Genomic DNA, 14,830 nt, shown 5'->3' with positions numbered 1-14,830 from the left:
TTTATGCTAGTTATACTGGAAACAATTGGTAACAGATACAATAGTTGAGAACAATATTTTGCTCACAAATGATTTCCAACAAAACAAAGAAAAATATTGATTTGGTCTGATTGGCTTTTCTGCTAGAACCAATCAATCATTTCATAGGAAAACAATTGTTTGCTGACCAGACCACAAATTTAGCGTGATCAATTTATATTATTTTTTTCTTTCATCTAATTGATTGTTGTATAGAATGACTGCATCCTTCATCAGCCATATCAGATATTTTATGGTCTCTCCAAAGACAAGATAAGTGTCTGGTCACAACAAGTATGCATCTCAAAGTAACATCAGTGTTTAGATTTATGTACGGTAATACAAAATGTCTGTAAAGTGATATTCGAGTCAATAGAGACATAAATCTTTATTTATTTTTTTTGCTTTTCTATTTTGTATAAATAAAGAAACACTTTTTGGAAGGGAGAAGTTGTGGTATTTGATTCTAGATCAGTGGTTCTCAACCTTCTAGTGCCGTGACCCCTTGATAAAATTTCCCAAGTTGTGGGGACCCCCCCCCCCCCAACAGTAAAATAATTTTTGTAGCGTGGGTTGCGCCTAAACCACAGACATTTAGTGCTCCCTGAGTCCTTTTAATGGCAACTATAATCACACTCGCTGTGTCTCCGGCTTCACTGTGTCTCTGACTTTGTGGTGTCTTGCATCAGTGACACCTATGCAGAAATCAGGAGATGGGGTCTCCTCCAACCCATCCCACTTCACATTCCTCACCAGTCAGCTGACCTCTAGTCTCTGACCCCAGCCATGCTGTAAACTGAATGGGCGCCTGCCGAGAGGCTGAGTGGGCTGCCGCGGGCTCCAGGGACAGCACTGCTGGGTGGGCGCAAAAAGGCTGGGAGAGAGGTGCGGGCTTCAGGAATAGCCCAAGATTCGGTGACCCCTGGCAAATTATGATTTGACCCCTGAGGGGGTCCCGACCCCCAGGTTGAGAACCACTGTTCTAGATGATAACGAAATAGCAAATTTTTACCTAATGTGCAACTACAGGAACTTTGATATCTGTTTTCAAAAGATCTGCTCTAAGGCCTCATGCACACTGGACGTTTTTGGACGTTTTTACAGCAGCTGTTTTTGGCAGTTGATGTTTTTTTCTACCTACAATAAACTCTCCATCATGTTATCCTATGTGTCAATACGCCGTCGTAAGTCTGAATGGCCGCTGTCGTATCTATGTGCCTGATTCATAGAATCAGTTACACATAGATTTGGCCAAGATACGAGCGGCGTAGGAGTCTCCTACGCCGTCGTATCTTGGGGTGCATATTTACGCTGGCCGCTAGGTGGCGCTTCCGTTGATTTCCGCGTCGAATATGTAAATGAGCAAGATACACCGATTCACGAACGTACGTACGCCCGTCGCAATTAGTTACGCCGTTTACGTAAGACATACGCTGGTGTAAAGATAAAGCTGGTCTCTAGTTGGCGCAGCCCATGCAAGGTATGGACGTCGGAACAGGCGTATCTTTTTACGTCGTTTACATAAGTCGTACGCGAATAGGGCTGTGCGTAAGTTACGTTCATTTACGTGGGGTCATGCTTAATTTACATAAAACACGCCCACCTCTTCCACATTTGAATTACGCGCGCTTACGCCGGCCGATTTACGCTACGCGGACGTAACTTAGGACGCAAGTGCTTTGTGAATACAGCACTTGCCTCTCTAAGTATCGGCGGCGTAGCGTAAATAAGATACGCTACGCCCGCACAACGTAATGCCGCCCTACATGAATCTAGGCCATAGGCTGTTATCAGCAGTTTTGGGCAGTGGTGCTTTTGAGCAGTAAAAAAAAAAAAAAAAAAAAAACTAGTGGCTTCTGAGAGACGTTTTTCAGCTGTAAAAACACTCTAATGCTGATAAACGCCGATAAACGCTCAAAAACGTCACTCACCAGCGTTTTTTAACGTTTTTGATCCATTGGAAAAAAAATTCAAACTTTTTTTTTCTTCAACAAAAAACACTATTGAAAAAACGTTGAAAAAAGCTGAAAAAAGCTACTGCAGAAAATCTAATAGTGTGTATGGGGCTTTAGACTTGGTTCACACAAATGGGGTCTACAGCTTTGTATAGGAATCGCACCAGATCCCTGTACAAATGACATGCGGATACCATGCGGCACAATTTGAGCACTGGATCCACACCAAAAAGTGCAGGATCCTATTTTATCTACACTGGAATCAGATCATATTAGTGTTCAGACCCATGCGATCCAATTTCATCCAATTACACATTTTGCACTGCATTCTGCAAACCGATTTGTGGGTGTCATTGTGGGTTGCAGGAGAAAATTCGTAAGATACCCCATCAACACAGACAGTGCTGACAGGGCAATCCCTCTTGCCAAGCAATTGTCTGCAAATGCTCCCGCCATGGGAAGCCGTCCCTGCCAGGAGAAGACATTGATTATCACTAGCCGCCATAGCAGGTTGGTTGTACACAAGTTCATCGACCGATCAACCTGGTACATTGGGCCTGCCCATTGAAGGTTCGAATCTCGGCCGGTTTATGCTGAAGCGGCTGAGATTCGAACCGTATATGGCCGACCTTACTGTAGCCAAAATGGAAAAAGGTTTTGCCATTGGTTCTTCTTTAAGTGCTTATTGAAAGGACATCAGCAAAAACTCAAAACAAGCCACAGTGCTGCATTGAGGTGGGCTGCAGTGCAGAGAGTAAGAAGTAAAAAGTCTAACTGTTAATACTGCTTAACTACTAACTGTTAATACTGAAAATACTACTTTTGGAAGATCAAGTTGCTGGCTTTTCCCCTTTTACAATATCTGTGTGCTGGTGTTCTGTCAAAATATGCCTGCCATCAAAAAGTGCCCGCACATGCGCAGAACAGAAGGGCACTCAAGCTGAGTTGCCGATCAGCTGGAGTGTCGGCAACATAATTGGAGCCTTTTTTTCGACGGGAAAAAATTGTCTGACTTTAATCAAATCTGAGTTACAGACCCAAAACAAGAATTTAGCAAATGAAAGCCAGGGAAAAGTAGAAATACCTTATTTCTATGCTTCCAAAGCATCAGAAAATCAGCCAGGCAATTACCATTTTCAGAAGGTGAGATGAGGAATGTCCTCATGGGGGGGGGTAAATCTTCCATAGGTCAAGTTTTTTATCCAAGTGAAAACAAATACCAGAGCGCCAAACAGTTGTATTATGCCACGTACACACGGTCGGAATTTCCAACAACAAATGTTCGATGTGAGCTTTTGGTCGGATATTCTGACCGTGTGTAGGCTCCATCGGACATTTGCTGTCGGAATTTCCAACAACAAATGTTTGAGAGCTGGTTCTCAATTTTACCAACAAAAAAAGTTCTTGTCAGAAAATTCCGATCATCTGTGTGCAATTCCGACGCACACAAATCCAATGCATGCTCGCAATCAATTCGACGCATGCTAGGAATCATTGAACTTCATTTTTCTCAGCTCGTCGTAGTGTTGTACATGACCGCGTTCTTGACGTTTGGAATTTCCGACAACATTTGTGTGACCACGGTTTTGTTGTCGAAATGTCCGATCGTGTGTACGCGGCATTAGGTGTCCATCATTTTTTATTGCCAATGATACTTTGATAGCAAGAAGACAGCGGGCTAGATTCACCTAGATTAGCGGATCTTTAGATCCGCGTAATCTATGTGATTTACGATCCGCCGGCGCACTTTTGCGAGGCTAGTGCAGTATTCACAAAGCACTTACCTCCAAACTTGCGCCAATGGATCGTAACTCCCCCGGCGGAATTCAAATTCCGCGGCTAGGGGGAGTGTACAATTTAAATCAGGCGCGTTCCCGCGCCGATTTAACTGCGCATGCGCCGCCGGCGATATTTCCCAGTGCGCATGCTCCAAATGACGTCGCTAGGACGTCATTGTTTTCGGCGGCAACGTAAATTCCGGCCATCCGTATTTCCGACCGACTTACGCAAACGACGTAAAAATTTGAAACTCGGCGCGGGAACGACGGCCATACTTAACATTAGTTACCCTCATATAGCAGGGGTAACTATCCGCCGGAAAAAGCCGAACGCAAACGACGTAAAAAAAAGTGACGGGCGGGCGTTCGTTTCTGAATCGGCGGAAATCGGAATTTGCATATTCCTCGCGTAAAAAACCGAAGCGACGCCTAGCGGCCGGCGGGATATTGCAGCCTAAGATCCGACGGTGTAAGTCACTTACACCAGTCGGATCTAAGGGAGATCTATGCGTAACTGATTCTTATGAATCAGTTGCATAGATCCGACCGTCGGATCTCAGAGATACGACGGCGTATCAGGAGATACGCCGTCGTATCTCTTTGTGAATCTCGCCCAGCATGTTTTGGGGGCAAAAACATCCCCCTTCATCAGAATACACCATTAACCATAATGAAACTGTGAATGCAACTAATATAAATAATGTTGATAAATTAATGATAAGGACATTGATTAACAGAAGACAAATAAATAACTCGCTCAAACCAACCTGGTGTATATATATATATATATATATATATATATATATATATATATATATATATATATATATATAAATATATATATATATATATATATATATATATATATATATATATATATATATTAAAATATATATATATATATATATATATATATATATATATATATATATATATGTAAAAATAAAATATACAGTTTCCTTTAATTCCTTTTTATACACATTTATTTATCCGCACACCCAAACTGGAATGTAGCACACATACATAATTCCCTATACCAGTTTTCATTAGTACAGTCTGCTTTCTGCAGCATCGCTGTAGTTACTGTAAGCACATCAAAGGAGACAAGGGTACTGCATGTAAAAAAAAACTTATAGGGGTTGATTTACTGGATAGCTGGGAATAAAAGGCAAGATAACCCATTTTCCTTGGAATATGCATATCAAAAATGTATGTTAAAATTGAAAAACATGCCATAATGAATTGCATGAATACCACATAAAAATAAGTCTAAACCCTACATTTAAATACAAGTACAGAAATATTAAAGTGGTCCTAAGTGAAGCCAACAAAAATGTGCCCATATAAAAAGCAAATTGAATAATGAAACCCACCAGCCATATCCTCCAAAAGAAACGCTGCGTTTTCTTCGGAACATCTGTGCAGCTGCAGCTCGTCTTGGCGTCTCTAGCAACGACCTCTGCACTGTTCTCAGCAGGGACAGATGAGGAGAGAAGGATGACAGCTAATTCTCTGCCTGAGCCTTCTAACTACTGCTGCTGGGCTACACGTTCAGAGGAAAAGCAACTTCTCACTTAGTTTCCTGTGTGTTGTGCTTCTGTCTGCTATCTGGACAACCTTTCTGATCTACCAAACTTTTCACTAGTAAGGAGGAGCCTTGTTGTCCTTATGTTTATGTTCCCATTACTGGCTTTCTCTAAAAACACGTAAGGGCTGGTTCTGCAAAGATCACGCAGGCTTAATGCAAGGCCACATAGAACACAATAGTCACATAACTGACCTGATAACACTATAATGCTGTGGCTGTGACATGCTGCAATTTTATTCAGCACAGCTCACCACACGTCACCACATATCACCGCACCACGGTGCTTTGCAACATTCTGCTATACAGACTTGAATGAAGTGTTATTTTTTAAAAAGTTTAAAGGGTTAGATCACCTTTATCTAAAAACTGCCTATGCAGATAAGGGATGTCTGTAGACAAAAACAAGCTGTGCCACTTTCACAAAAATACCTCATGAAACCTGACTGAAAACTCCAAAAAATTGCTAAGGCTGTTCGTTAGAGACACCTAGCTGTTAGTGTTCACCTTCACCATCACAGGAGTGAGTTTTCCAACGCTGAGCTCAGAGCTACTGCATCAGGGGTGGAAAATGCATGTGATGCTTTGTACACACTATTGGTTTTCCCGGCGGACTTTTTACCGCCAGGAAAACCTATCGTGTGTACAAAGCCTCAGGGGACCGAGAACCTGCTCAGTAGCTTTTTCCCCCTACACATGGCTGGGTTTCCTGACAGGAAAACTGAGAGCTTTGGTCGGGAAACCCGGCCGTGTGTATGCTCCACCGCAGGTTTTTCCCATAGGGTGACTGCCAGCTTTTTTCCCGCCAGGATTCCTGGCAGTTTTCCTGTCGGGAAAACTGCGATGGAGCATACACATGGCCGGGATTCCTAGCCAAAAGCTCTCATGGCAGTTTTCCTGCCAGTAAAACCGGTCGTGTGTACGAGGCCTGAGGGGGTTTAAATCAGAGAACGAGCTTGCTCCTGTGAAGGTGAACAGTAACAGCTAGGTGTCTCTAAGGCCTCGTACACACGATAGGATAGCCAGAGGACAACGGTCTGAAGGACCGTTTTCATCAGTCCAAACCGATCGTGTGTAGGCCCCATAGGTTATTTAACCTTCGGTTAAAAAAATGAGAACTTGCTTTAAAATTGAACCTATGGACTGGTAACCGATAGGTCAAAACCGATCGTTAGTATGCAAAAGCATCGGTTAAAAACCTACGCATGCTCAGAATCAAGTCGACGCATGCTTGGAAGCATTGAACTTTGTTTTTTGCAGCACGTCGTTGTGTTTTACGTCACCGCGATCATTTTTTTAACTGATGGTGTGTACGCACGACGGACCATCAGTCCGTACTCATCGGATGGACTGATTGTGTGTACGAGGCTTTAGACATTTTATAGGAGTTTTCCAGTCAGACTTCATGAGGTATGTAAATAGCCTAAACCTACAGTATCTCACAAAAGTGAGTACACCCCTCACATTTTTGTAAATATTTTATTATACCTTTTCACGTGACAACACTGAAGAAATACACTTTGCTACAATGTAAAGTAGTGAGTGTACAGCTTGTATAACAGTGTAAATTTGCTGTCCCCTCAAAATAACTCAACACACAGGCATTTATGTCCAAACCACTGCAAACAAAAGTGAGTACACCCCTAAGTAAAAATGTCCAAATTGGGCCCAAAGTGTGGCCACCGTTATTTTCCAGCACTGCCTTAACCCTTTGGGCATGGAGATCACCAGAGCTTTGCAAGTTGCCACTGGAGCCCTGGGGTGACAACATCACCGAGCTGGTGGATGTTAGAGACCTTACACTCCCCCACCTTTCGTTTGAGAATGCCCCATAGATGCTCAATAGGATTTAGATCTGGAGACATGCTTGGCCAGTCCATCACCTTTACCCTCAGCCAGTGGTGTATTTGGGTGTTCTGCTGCCCTAGGCCTGACTAAACTCATGCATCCCCCTAATTTAATTCCTGTTTAAGACCCACCCTATCATCTGTGAAACCACACCCCTTTCTCTTTAGGCTCATTTGGCACCTTTCAGGGGGAGAGGGGAACGAGTACCTGTTTTTGACAGGTAGCCTTCCCCACTTTCCGGGAGGCTGCGCCGTTGCCTTCAAATACTGCCACTGTGCCCACCAAATACCATCACTGTGCCATAAAATACAGCCACTGTGCCCCATCAAATGCAGCCACTGTGCCCATCAAATACAGCCATTGTGGCCATCAAATGCTGCCACTGTGCCCATCAAATGCTGCCAATGTGCCATCAAACGCAGCCACTGTGCCATCAAATGCAGCCACTGTGCCCATCAAATACAGCCATTGTGCCATCAAATACAGCCATTGTGCCCATCAATTGCAGCAGCCACTGTGCCCATCAAATGCTGCCACTGTGCCATCAAATACCGCCACTGTGCCCCATCAAATAATGCCACTGTGTCCTCAAACACAGCCACTGTGCCCATCAAATACAGCCATTGTGCCATCAAATGCTGCCACTGTGCTCATCAATTGCTGCCACTGTACCATCAAATACCACCACTCTGCCCCATCAAATAATGCCACTGTGCCCCATCAAATGCAGCCACTGTGCCATCAAATGCAGCCACTGTGCCCATCAAATGCAGCCATTGTGCCATCAAATGCTGCCAATGCGCCCACGAATAGCAGCCACTGTGCCCCATCAAATACAGCCATTGTGCCATCATAAATTTACATTTTACCTGCTGTCCTTGCTTGGGGGTTTCCTTTGTGCTCCTCTCTCTCTCCCCCTCCTCCTGTTGTCACAGCCAGACCCCCACCCCGATTCAGTGAAGGAAATCCGTGCGGAGGAGGGTAGGCAGAGCTTAAGGCTCCACCTCCGCCAGTCATCTTACATGCAGCCAGTCATCTGCCACTTATGGGGGCATGTGTCACCCACCCCCCTCCTTGCCTTGCAAGTGCCGGCGCCGCTACAGCAAGCCGGCTGCCATGGGCTGCTTATGTTCGGAAGGTGGTCGTGGGAGCCGGCAATCGGGAAGACGGGTTGGGGGGCTTTCTCTCATGCAAAAAAAGCCGCCCCCCGCAAAGTCGGCCTAGGCCAAAACACAGCACTGCCCTCAGCTTCTTTAGCAAAGCAGTGGTCGACTTGAAGGGATATTTGGGGTCGTTATTATGATGCAATACTGCCCTGTGGCCCAGTCTCCAACAGTACATGTTGACATTCATGGTTCCCTCAAAGAACTGTAGCTCCCCAGTGCCTGCAGCACTCATGCAGCCCTAGACCAGGACACTCCCACCACAATGCATGACTGTAGGCAAGACACACTTGTCTTTGTACTCCTCACCTGATTACCGCCACACACGCTTGACACCATCGGAACCAAATAAGTTTATCTTGGTGTCATCAGTTCCAGTAACCCATGTCCTTATGCCGCGTACACACGATCGGATTTTCTATCGGAATTCCGCTCAAGCTTGGCTTGCATACACACAAAAGTTCTCTGAACTTTAGACCGTCAAGAACGCGGTGACGTACAACACTACGATGAGCCGAGAAAATTAAGTTCAATGCTTCTGAGCATGCGTCAAATTGTTTCTGAGCATGCATCGGAATTTTGCACGTCGAAATTGCTACAGACGGTCGGATTTTTCGATAGGAATTTTTGCCATCTGAATGGAGCATACACACAGTCTGAATTTCCGTTAAAAAGCTCACATCGGACTTTTTCTGTCGGAATTTCCAATCGTGTGTACGGGGCATTAGTCTGCTTGTCTTCAACAAACTGTTTGCAGGCTTTCTTGTGCATCATCTTTGGAAGAGGCTTCCTTCTGGGACAACAGCCATGCAGACTAATTTGATGCAGTGTGTGTGGCGTACGGTATAAGCACTGACAGGCTGACCCCCCACCCCTTTAACCTCTGCAGCAATGCTGGCAGCACTCATACATCTATTTCCCACAGACAACCTCTGAATATGACGTTGAGCATGTGAACTCAACTTCTTTGGTCGACCATGGCGAAGTCTGTTCTGAGTGGAACCTGTCCTGTTAAACCACTGTATGGTCTTGGCCACCGTGCTGCAGCTCAGTTTCAGGGTTTTGCCAATCTTCTTATAGCCTAGGCCATCTTTATGTAGAGTAACAATCATTTTTTTCAGATCCTCAGAGAGTTTTTTGCCATGAGGTGCCATGTTGAACTTCCAGTGACCAGTAACACTAAATTTAACATATCTGCTCCCCATTCACACCTGAGACCTTGTAACACTAACGAGTCACATGACGATGGGGAGGGAAAATGGCTAATTGGGCCTAATTTGGACATTTCTACTTTTGTTGCCAGCAGTTTAGACATTAATGGCTGTGTGTTGAGATTTTTTGAGGGGACAGCAAATTTACACTGTTATAAACGCTGTACACTCACTAATTTACATTGTAGCAAATTGACATTTCTTTAGTGCTGTCACATGAAAAGATATATTTAAATATTTACAAAAATGGGGTTTACTCACTTTTGTGAGATACTGTATATCAAGGGCATTATTCAGCTTGTTTTTATCTACAGACATTTCTTACCTGCATAGGCAGTACTGTACTTTCTTTAACAACCCCCCCCCCCAATCTGATGTCACATACTGCATGACACAAAGCACAATGCTGAGTGGAATCTGATTTGAGTGGAGAGAATGCCCTCCAAGTCTACATAGTCTCATAGGGAGACATGCACAGCTGAGGCTGTCAATTTCCTGCTGGATGCTGAAGGGGGAGGGTGTCCCCTGGGATTGCTTGGTGTCCAGATGAACTGTTAGAAGTGACAGTAGATAGCAGAGAAAAAAGAACACAAAATATTCAAACTAAGTGCTTTGAATTGAGACAAGTACACTTTAAAAGGATGTGTTTTGTTCATTTTAGAGGTGTACAGCCACTTTAAATACTTTCTAGTCACTAGCCAGTTGGAAACATGCAACAGGTGGAGTCAGCATAAAGCCAAAACACCCGATATTTGCCTCTGCTTTGTGTTTTTAGTGAATTTTATAGCATAAATATTGGTAAAAGCTGAACTGCCCCTATTCATGTGCTAATTAACTTATTGGACTGGCTCATGAAACGGACAGGAAGTAATGTGGGCAGGAAATAGGGTACATGGAAAAGGACTTGAAACACAGCCATGTGCTAGACACAAAAAGGCAGTTTTGCAGGACTCAAAAAAGCAAGAAGCAGTCTGGATCCTGGAAGACGACTCCCCCATAAAGAAAGACTGAAATTAGGATTGTTACCTGGGGATGACGCTAAATCTACAACTCAAGTTCTGTAACTTTTAGTGTATCAGGAACCATTAACCAGGCAGAGAAAATGCAGTTGAAATCAAACCTTTAATGCAATAGGAACGTAGTCAAAAAGAAAAGCCAGGGTTTGGAAGCCAGAGCGGGTAATCAGACAAGCCAGGATCAGGGAACCAGAAGTCAGTGTTTGTCAGGAGCAAGAATCAGATGAGAAGTCACCCAGGCCAAGTCATACACAAGAACACAAGCAGGAACACACTGGAAATGTTGACCACACAAGGGCATGTGGGAGTGAGCAAAGCTGTTTAAATAGCCAAAAGGGGCTGGCTGTAGGCTGAACTAATGAGGCAGGTAACGTTAACCAGGTGAGTCACTGTGGATACAATGAGTGGCTGGTATTTACCAACAGCTGAGCAGCCTCTGTGCACTGAAAGAAAAAGCTGCTAATAGCAGATGTCAAGTCCTGACATAAGGATAGGATAGATAGCTTGTGCATGTGTATATTGTATGCATGTTTTGTCAGTACAGTACATTATTTTTGTTTCTTAAAGCAAATTAATATACACTACAATGTATTTTATATGCTTGCTTGCTTTTACCGCAAAGAACCATAAAAGACACAAAGCGAGACAATCGGGGAGGCTCATCCAGGATTTGGGCTAAAGTTTAACTGATGCAGACCTGTTTTCTGTGGTGTGTTCTGTTGCCTGTGCTAGGAAAAATGTTGCATACGCTGTTTAGGAAAAGTAAGGCTACAGAGGTTTCTGGTGTCCAGGAGCCAATGTGCAATCTGCCAACCTGGGCCAAAGACAGTCAAATGATGTCTGTTGCAAGTGGGCTTGCTAGATATGCTTCTCCTTTAAACAGAGTTTGGGGTGATAGAATTGTAGAATCGTATTTTCCTCAGATTTAAGTCTTGAAAGTTTGGGGTTCAGGAGGGGAGAAATACAGGCAGTTGCTGTGTTTGGTTTACACTTAATTCACACTACATACAGAATCTGAATAAGGAGAAAAGAAGGGGTAGAACAAGACTTTGCAAGACACTGCAAGGATGGCAAGGAATTAAAAAGTAGGGCCTTCAAATTCAAACTCAAAGTCAAAAGTGTGTTCGAACCACTGTAGGCAAAGCCAAAAATTTGATTGAGTGGTGTGCAGCTCTCATGAACAAGTTGCCTTAACACAAGTGTAGCGCTCACCCCTGAAGGAGCCGCTGTTTAGTTTGGGATTGGCCTGATTAAGTTACCTTCTTGACTTGGTCTAGGGGTGATAGCTGTGAGTGTGAATAAAGAGCAGGTGTCCAGACGTCAATTGAGTTTCAATGCTTTATTCCAAGGCCCAACATGGCCAACATCAACATGACACACAATAGAGAAAAGTTGATGAGCGTAGAGAAACTTTAGTATCAGGCCTTGGATATGAAAGAGAGCAAGCCTGCTCTCAGCAATAATGTAACCCAAATCGTCGACACTACAATTAGGATGAGGCAGACCAGAAAAAGAGATGAGAGTATAAGGAAGATGCTGATGATTACAAAATTAAAGCGGACTTACCTGACTTATCTGAGCGTTTCCTTATGACCAGAAGGACAATGGGCTTTCGTCTGGAGTTTTTCTTCTATCTAAGTTTCACAGACTGCCAAGGACATTGCTAGCCCTGCTGTAAGGAACATTGCAGTTTGTCCAGGGACAAGGTTTGATCGCCCAGAACATACAAAGGTCAAAAAGGATTTTCTTCCTCCTGTTTACAATATGGGAGAGTTTATTTTGCCCTAATTTTCTGGACAAGGGTTTATATAGCTGCAATTGTGCTATAAAAATCAAGAAGTGGAATGTGTTTCCATGGCTATTTTAGTGATTTTTGTAGCATAAATAAAGGTAGAAGCTGGACTTCCACTTTTAATATGCTAATGAACTAGTTGGTTTCCCACAGAACAGCCCCAATCCTCCTCTTCTCTTGTCCCATGCTGATGATCCTGGCTCCTCTCCCCTGCCGAGTGCTCCCATAGCAAGCCACTTGCTTTTGGGGGCAGTTGTGTGAGCTAGCTTCCGAGACACTCCACGCTGCAGCCAGCACACACATGGAAAACCAATGGATATCAACCGATCACCAAATAAATCTCCATCACTTCTGAAAGTCAACCAGCATCAGCCCATCTCCATATCAACTATGCATTTCGAGGTTCCAACTCTTATTCAACCATGAGCAGTTGGCACCCAGTGGCTTTCCTTGTGTGAGATGGCTGCAACGTAGCTCCCTACCAGTTGTGCTTCACCTACCTATCCCATTTTTTTTCCAGGAGCTGGGTAGTTGGATCGCCTACTATCTGACTGTGACCCCCTCCCCAGGCATGTAGAAGCTGATCTCACATGTAAGTGGATATTGTTTTTCCATAAAGTTTTTGGTTTACTATTTATTGGAGTCTGCCTGTCTCTCTGTCAGGTATATGGTTTGTTTGGCTACAAATCTGGATTCACACATGGAGTAATTCAGACTGGGTCAGATCGCTGTGGCTGTACGTTAGCTACAAGTGTATCCCACAGCTTCAGGATATCAGATGTGGACTATTGTTATATCAATTTATTGAGTCTGGTTGGGGACTTTCAACAATTTTGTTGATTTATTACTCCCAATTTAGTGAGTGCACTGTTTTCACTTGTTTCTTTTATGAAGGGTTTTAACTCGATCCAAAATAAACACACCTGTCAGCGATTAATTCTCATGCTAATTAATGAATCTCCAAACAAAAGGTCCATTACAAAGAACACAAGTCTTACAGGCAGATTTTAGGAAATGTTACTGAACAACAGCAAAGCACGGGGAGGGCAGCTGCACAATGCCCAATATTCACAAACAATACTATTGACTCCAGCATTCTTTTGAGCAGTATGTACTAACTCCTGGGACACAATGAGGTTGATTTACTAAAACTGGAGAATGCAGAATCTAGTGCAGCTCTGCATGGAAACCAATCAGTTTCCATTTTTTTTTTACAAACGTTAAATTGAACAAGCTGAAGTTATACTTTCAGTATGGGCACTACGCTAAAGTTAGTGGGGAATGGGAGAGTTATATTGCTCCCATTCACAATTTGCTAAATTGGGACTTCTGTCATTCCAGAAAAATCTACCGGGTCAGTTTCTACTCCAGGGATGCAGTACCATCCCTGGCCAGCAGTTGGCGCCAGAGGGGTTCTGGCAGAGTAAGTTTTCCCCAGCAGCCAAGTAGAGGAGTTTTTCCCTCGCGGGGCATGCTGGGGGAGGGTATATCTGTGACAGATAAAGTGAGGGTGCTCTTGCGCCTACCTAGTAAAGCTTAAGATGTGAAGTAAAATAATAGTAATGAACTAAAAGTGATGATGCTGCTCAATCTAATAATGTATAAATATCAAATAGAAATACAATAAAATAGTGAAAGGTAAAGTGACGAGCGCAATGAATATGACTAAGTAATCAAAGTGTTAATCAGTGAACATTGATAATAAACTAAAATTGAAACAAAGTGCTAAAAAATATTAAAAACATCAATAATGAATAAAAACGTTCAGCCAGCAAGTGGCCAGTGAAAAAAAAAAAAAAAAAAAAAAAAAAAAAAGTGTGCACAAAAATAGCTGCAAAAGTCAGCAGGCAAACATAAATATGAAGCCTAAATCAGTCCTGGAATAATAGGCTAACAATACAGCCTTTATACGTGCATAAAAGTGTAGGAAGTTCCATAAAGACAAAAATAAATATAAACTTCTCCAATAGTGATAAACAAATGTTTAAAATCTTCTCATGTGGGTCTTCAAATAATGTGGGCTCACAATGCGCTTACCTTCCCAAGGTAGTAATCAAGCCTTGATTAAATGGATATCCACAAGGGGTGTTGTTGAATCTGCAACTAGCTGTGGATGTTCAGGGCGTCCTGTATAATCCAATGTTTGTAGGCTCTGATGAAGGCTCTGATGAAGCCACGTGACGTGGTGTAACATGTAAGGGACGGACTGATTTTTGAAGCAATACATCAGTAAGCTGTCATCAGCTGTTTCTTAGTTTCGTTTTCTTTGATCTTTTAAAATGCACTTGTTAGCGTTTTTACCAATAAATTAGCCTTGGTTTACTACACTATGGGAAGCTACCTTTTTTATTTCCCCATGCTGAGCACCACCGCTGCCAAATAGAAATCTGGAGCCTACAAACATTGGATTATACAGGACGCCCTGAACATCCACAGCTAGTTGCAGATTCAACAACACCCCTTG

The 14,830-nt window shown here is 43.3% G+C and overlaps 1 protein-coding gene across 1 annotated transcript in view; it reads right to left on the bottom strand.

Annotated features, from left to right (window-relative positions):
* RAP1GAP2 (RAP1 GTPase activating protein 2) overlaps nt 1-5,452 on the bottom strand; it is a 794,986-nt gene extending 789,534 nt beyond the window's left edge. The window contains exon 1 of the mRNA XM_040338455.1: nt 5,125-5,452. Coding sequence (XP_040194389.1) covers nt 5,125-5,168 — 44 coding nt within the window. The 5' untranslated portion in view covers nt 5,169-5,452. The remainder of the gene's footprint in view (nt 1-5,124) is intronic.
* Nucleotides 5,453-14,830: the final 9,378 nt, after the last annotated feature.

The sequence above is a fragment of the Rana temporaria genome, chromosome 2 (genome assembly GCF_905171775.1).
Source record: "Rana temporaria chromosome 2, aRanTem1.1, whole genome shotgun sequence".
Classification (NCBI taxonomy): Eukaryota; Metazoa; Chordata; class Amphibia; order Anura; family Ranidae; genus Rana; species Rana temporaria.
The sequence above is the reverse complement of the archived record's forward strand: the minus strand, read 5'-3'. Positions and strand labels throughout refer to the sequence as shown.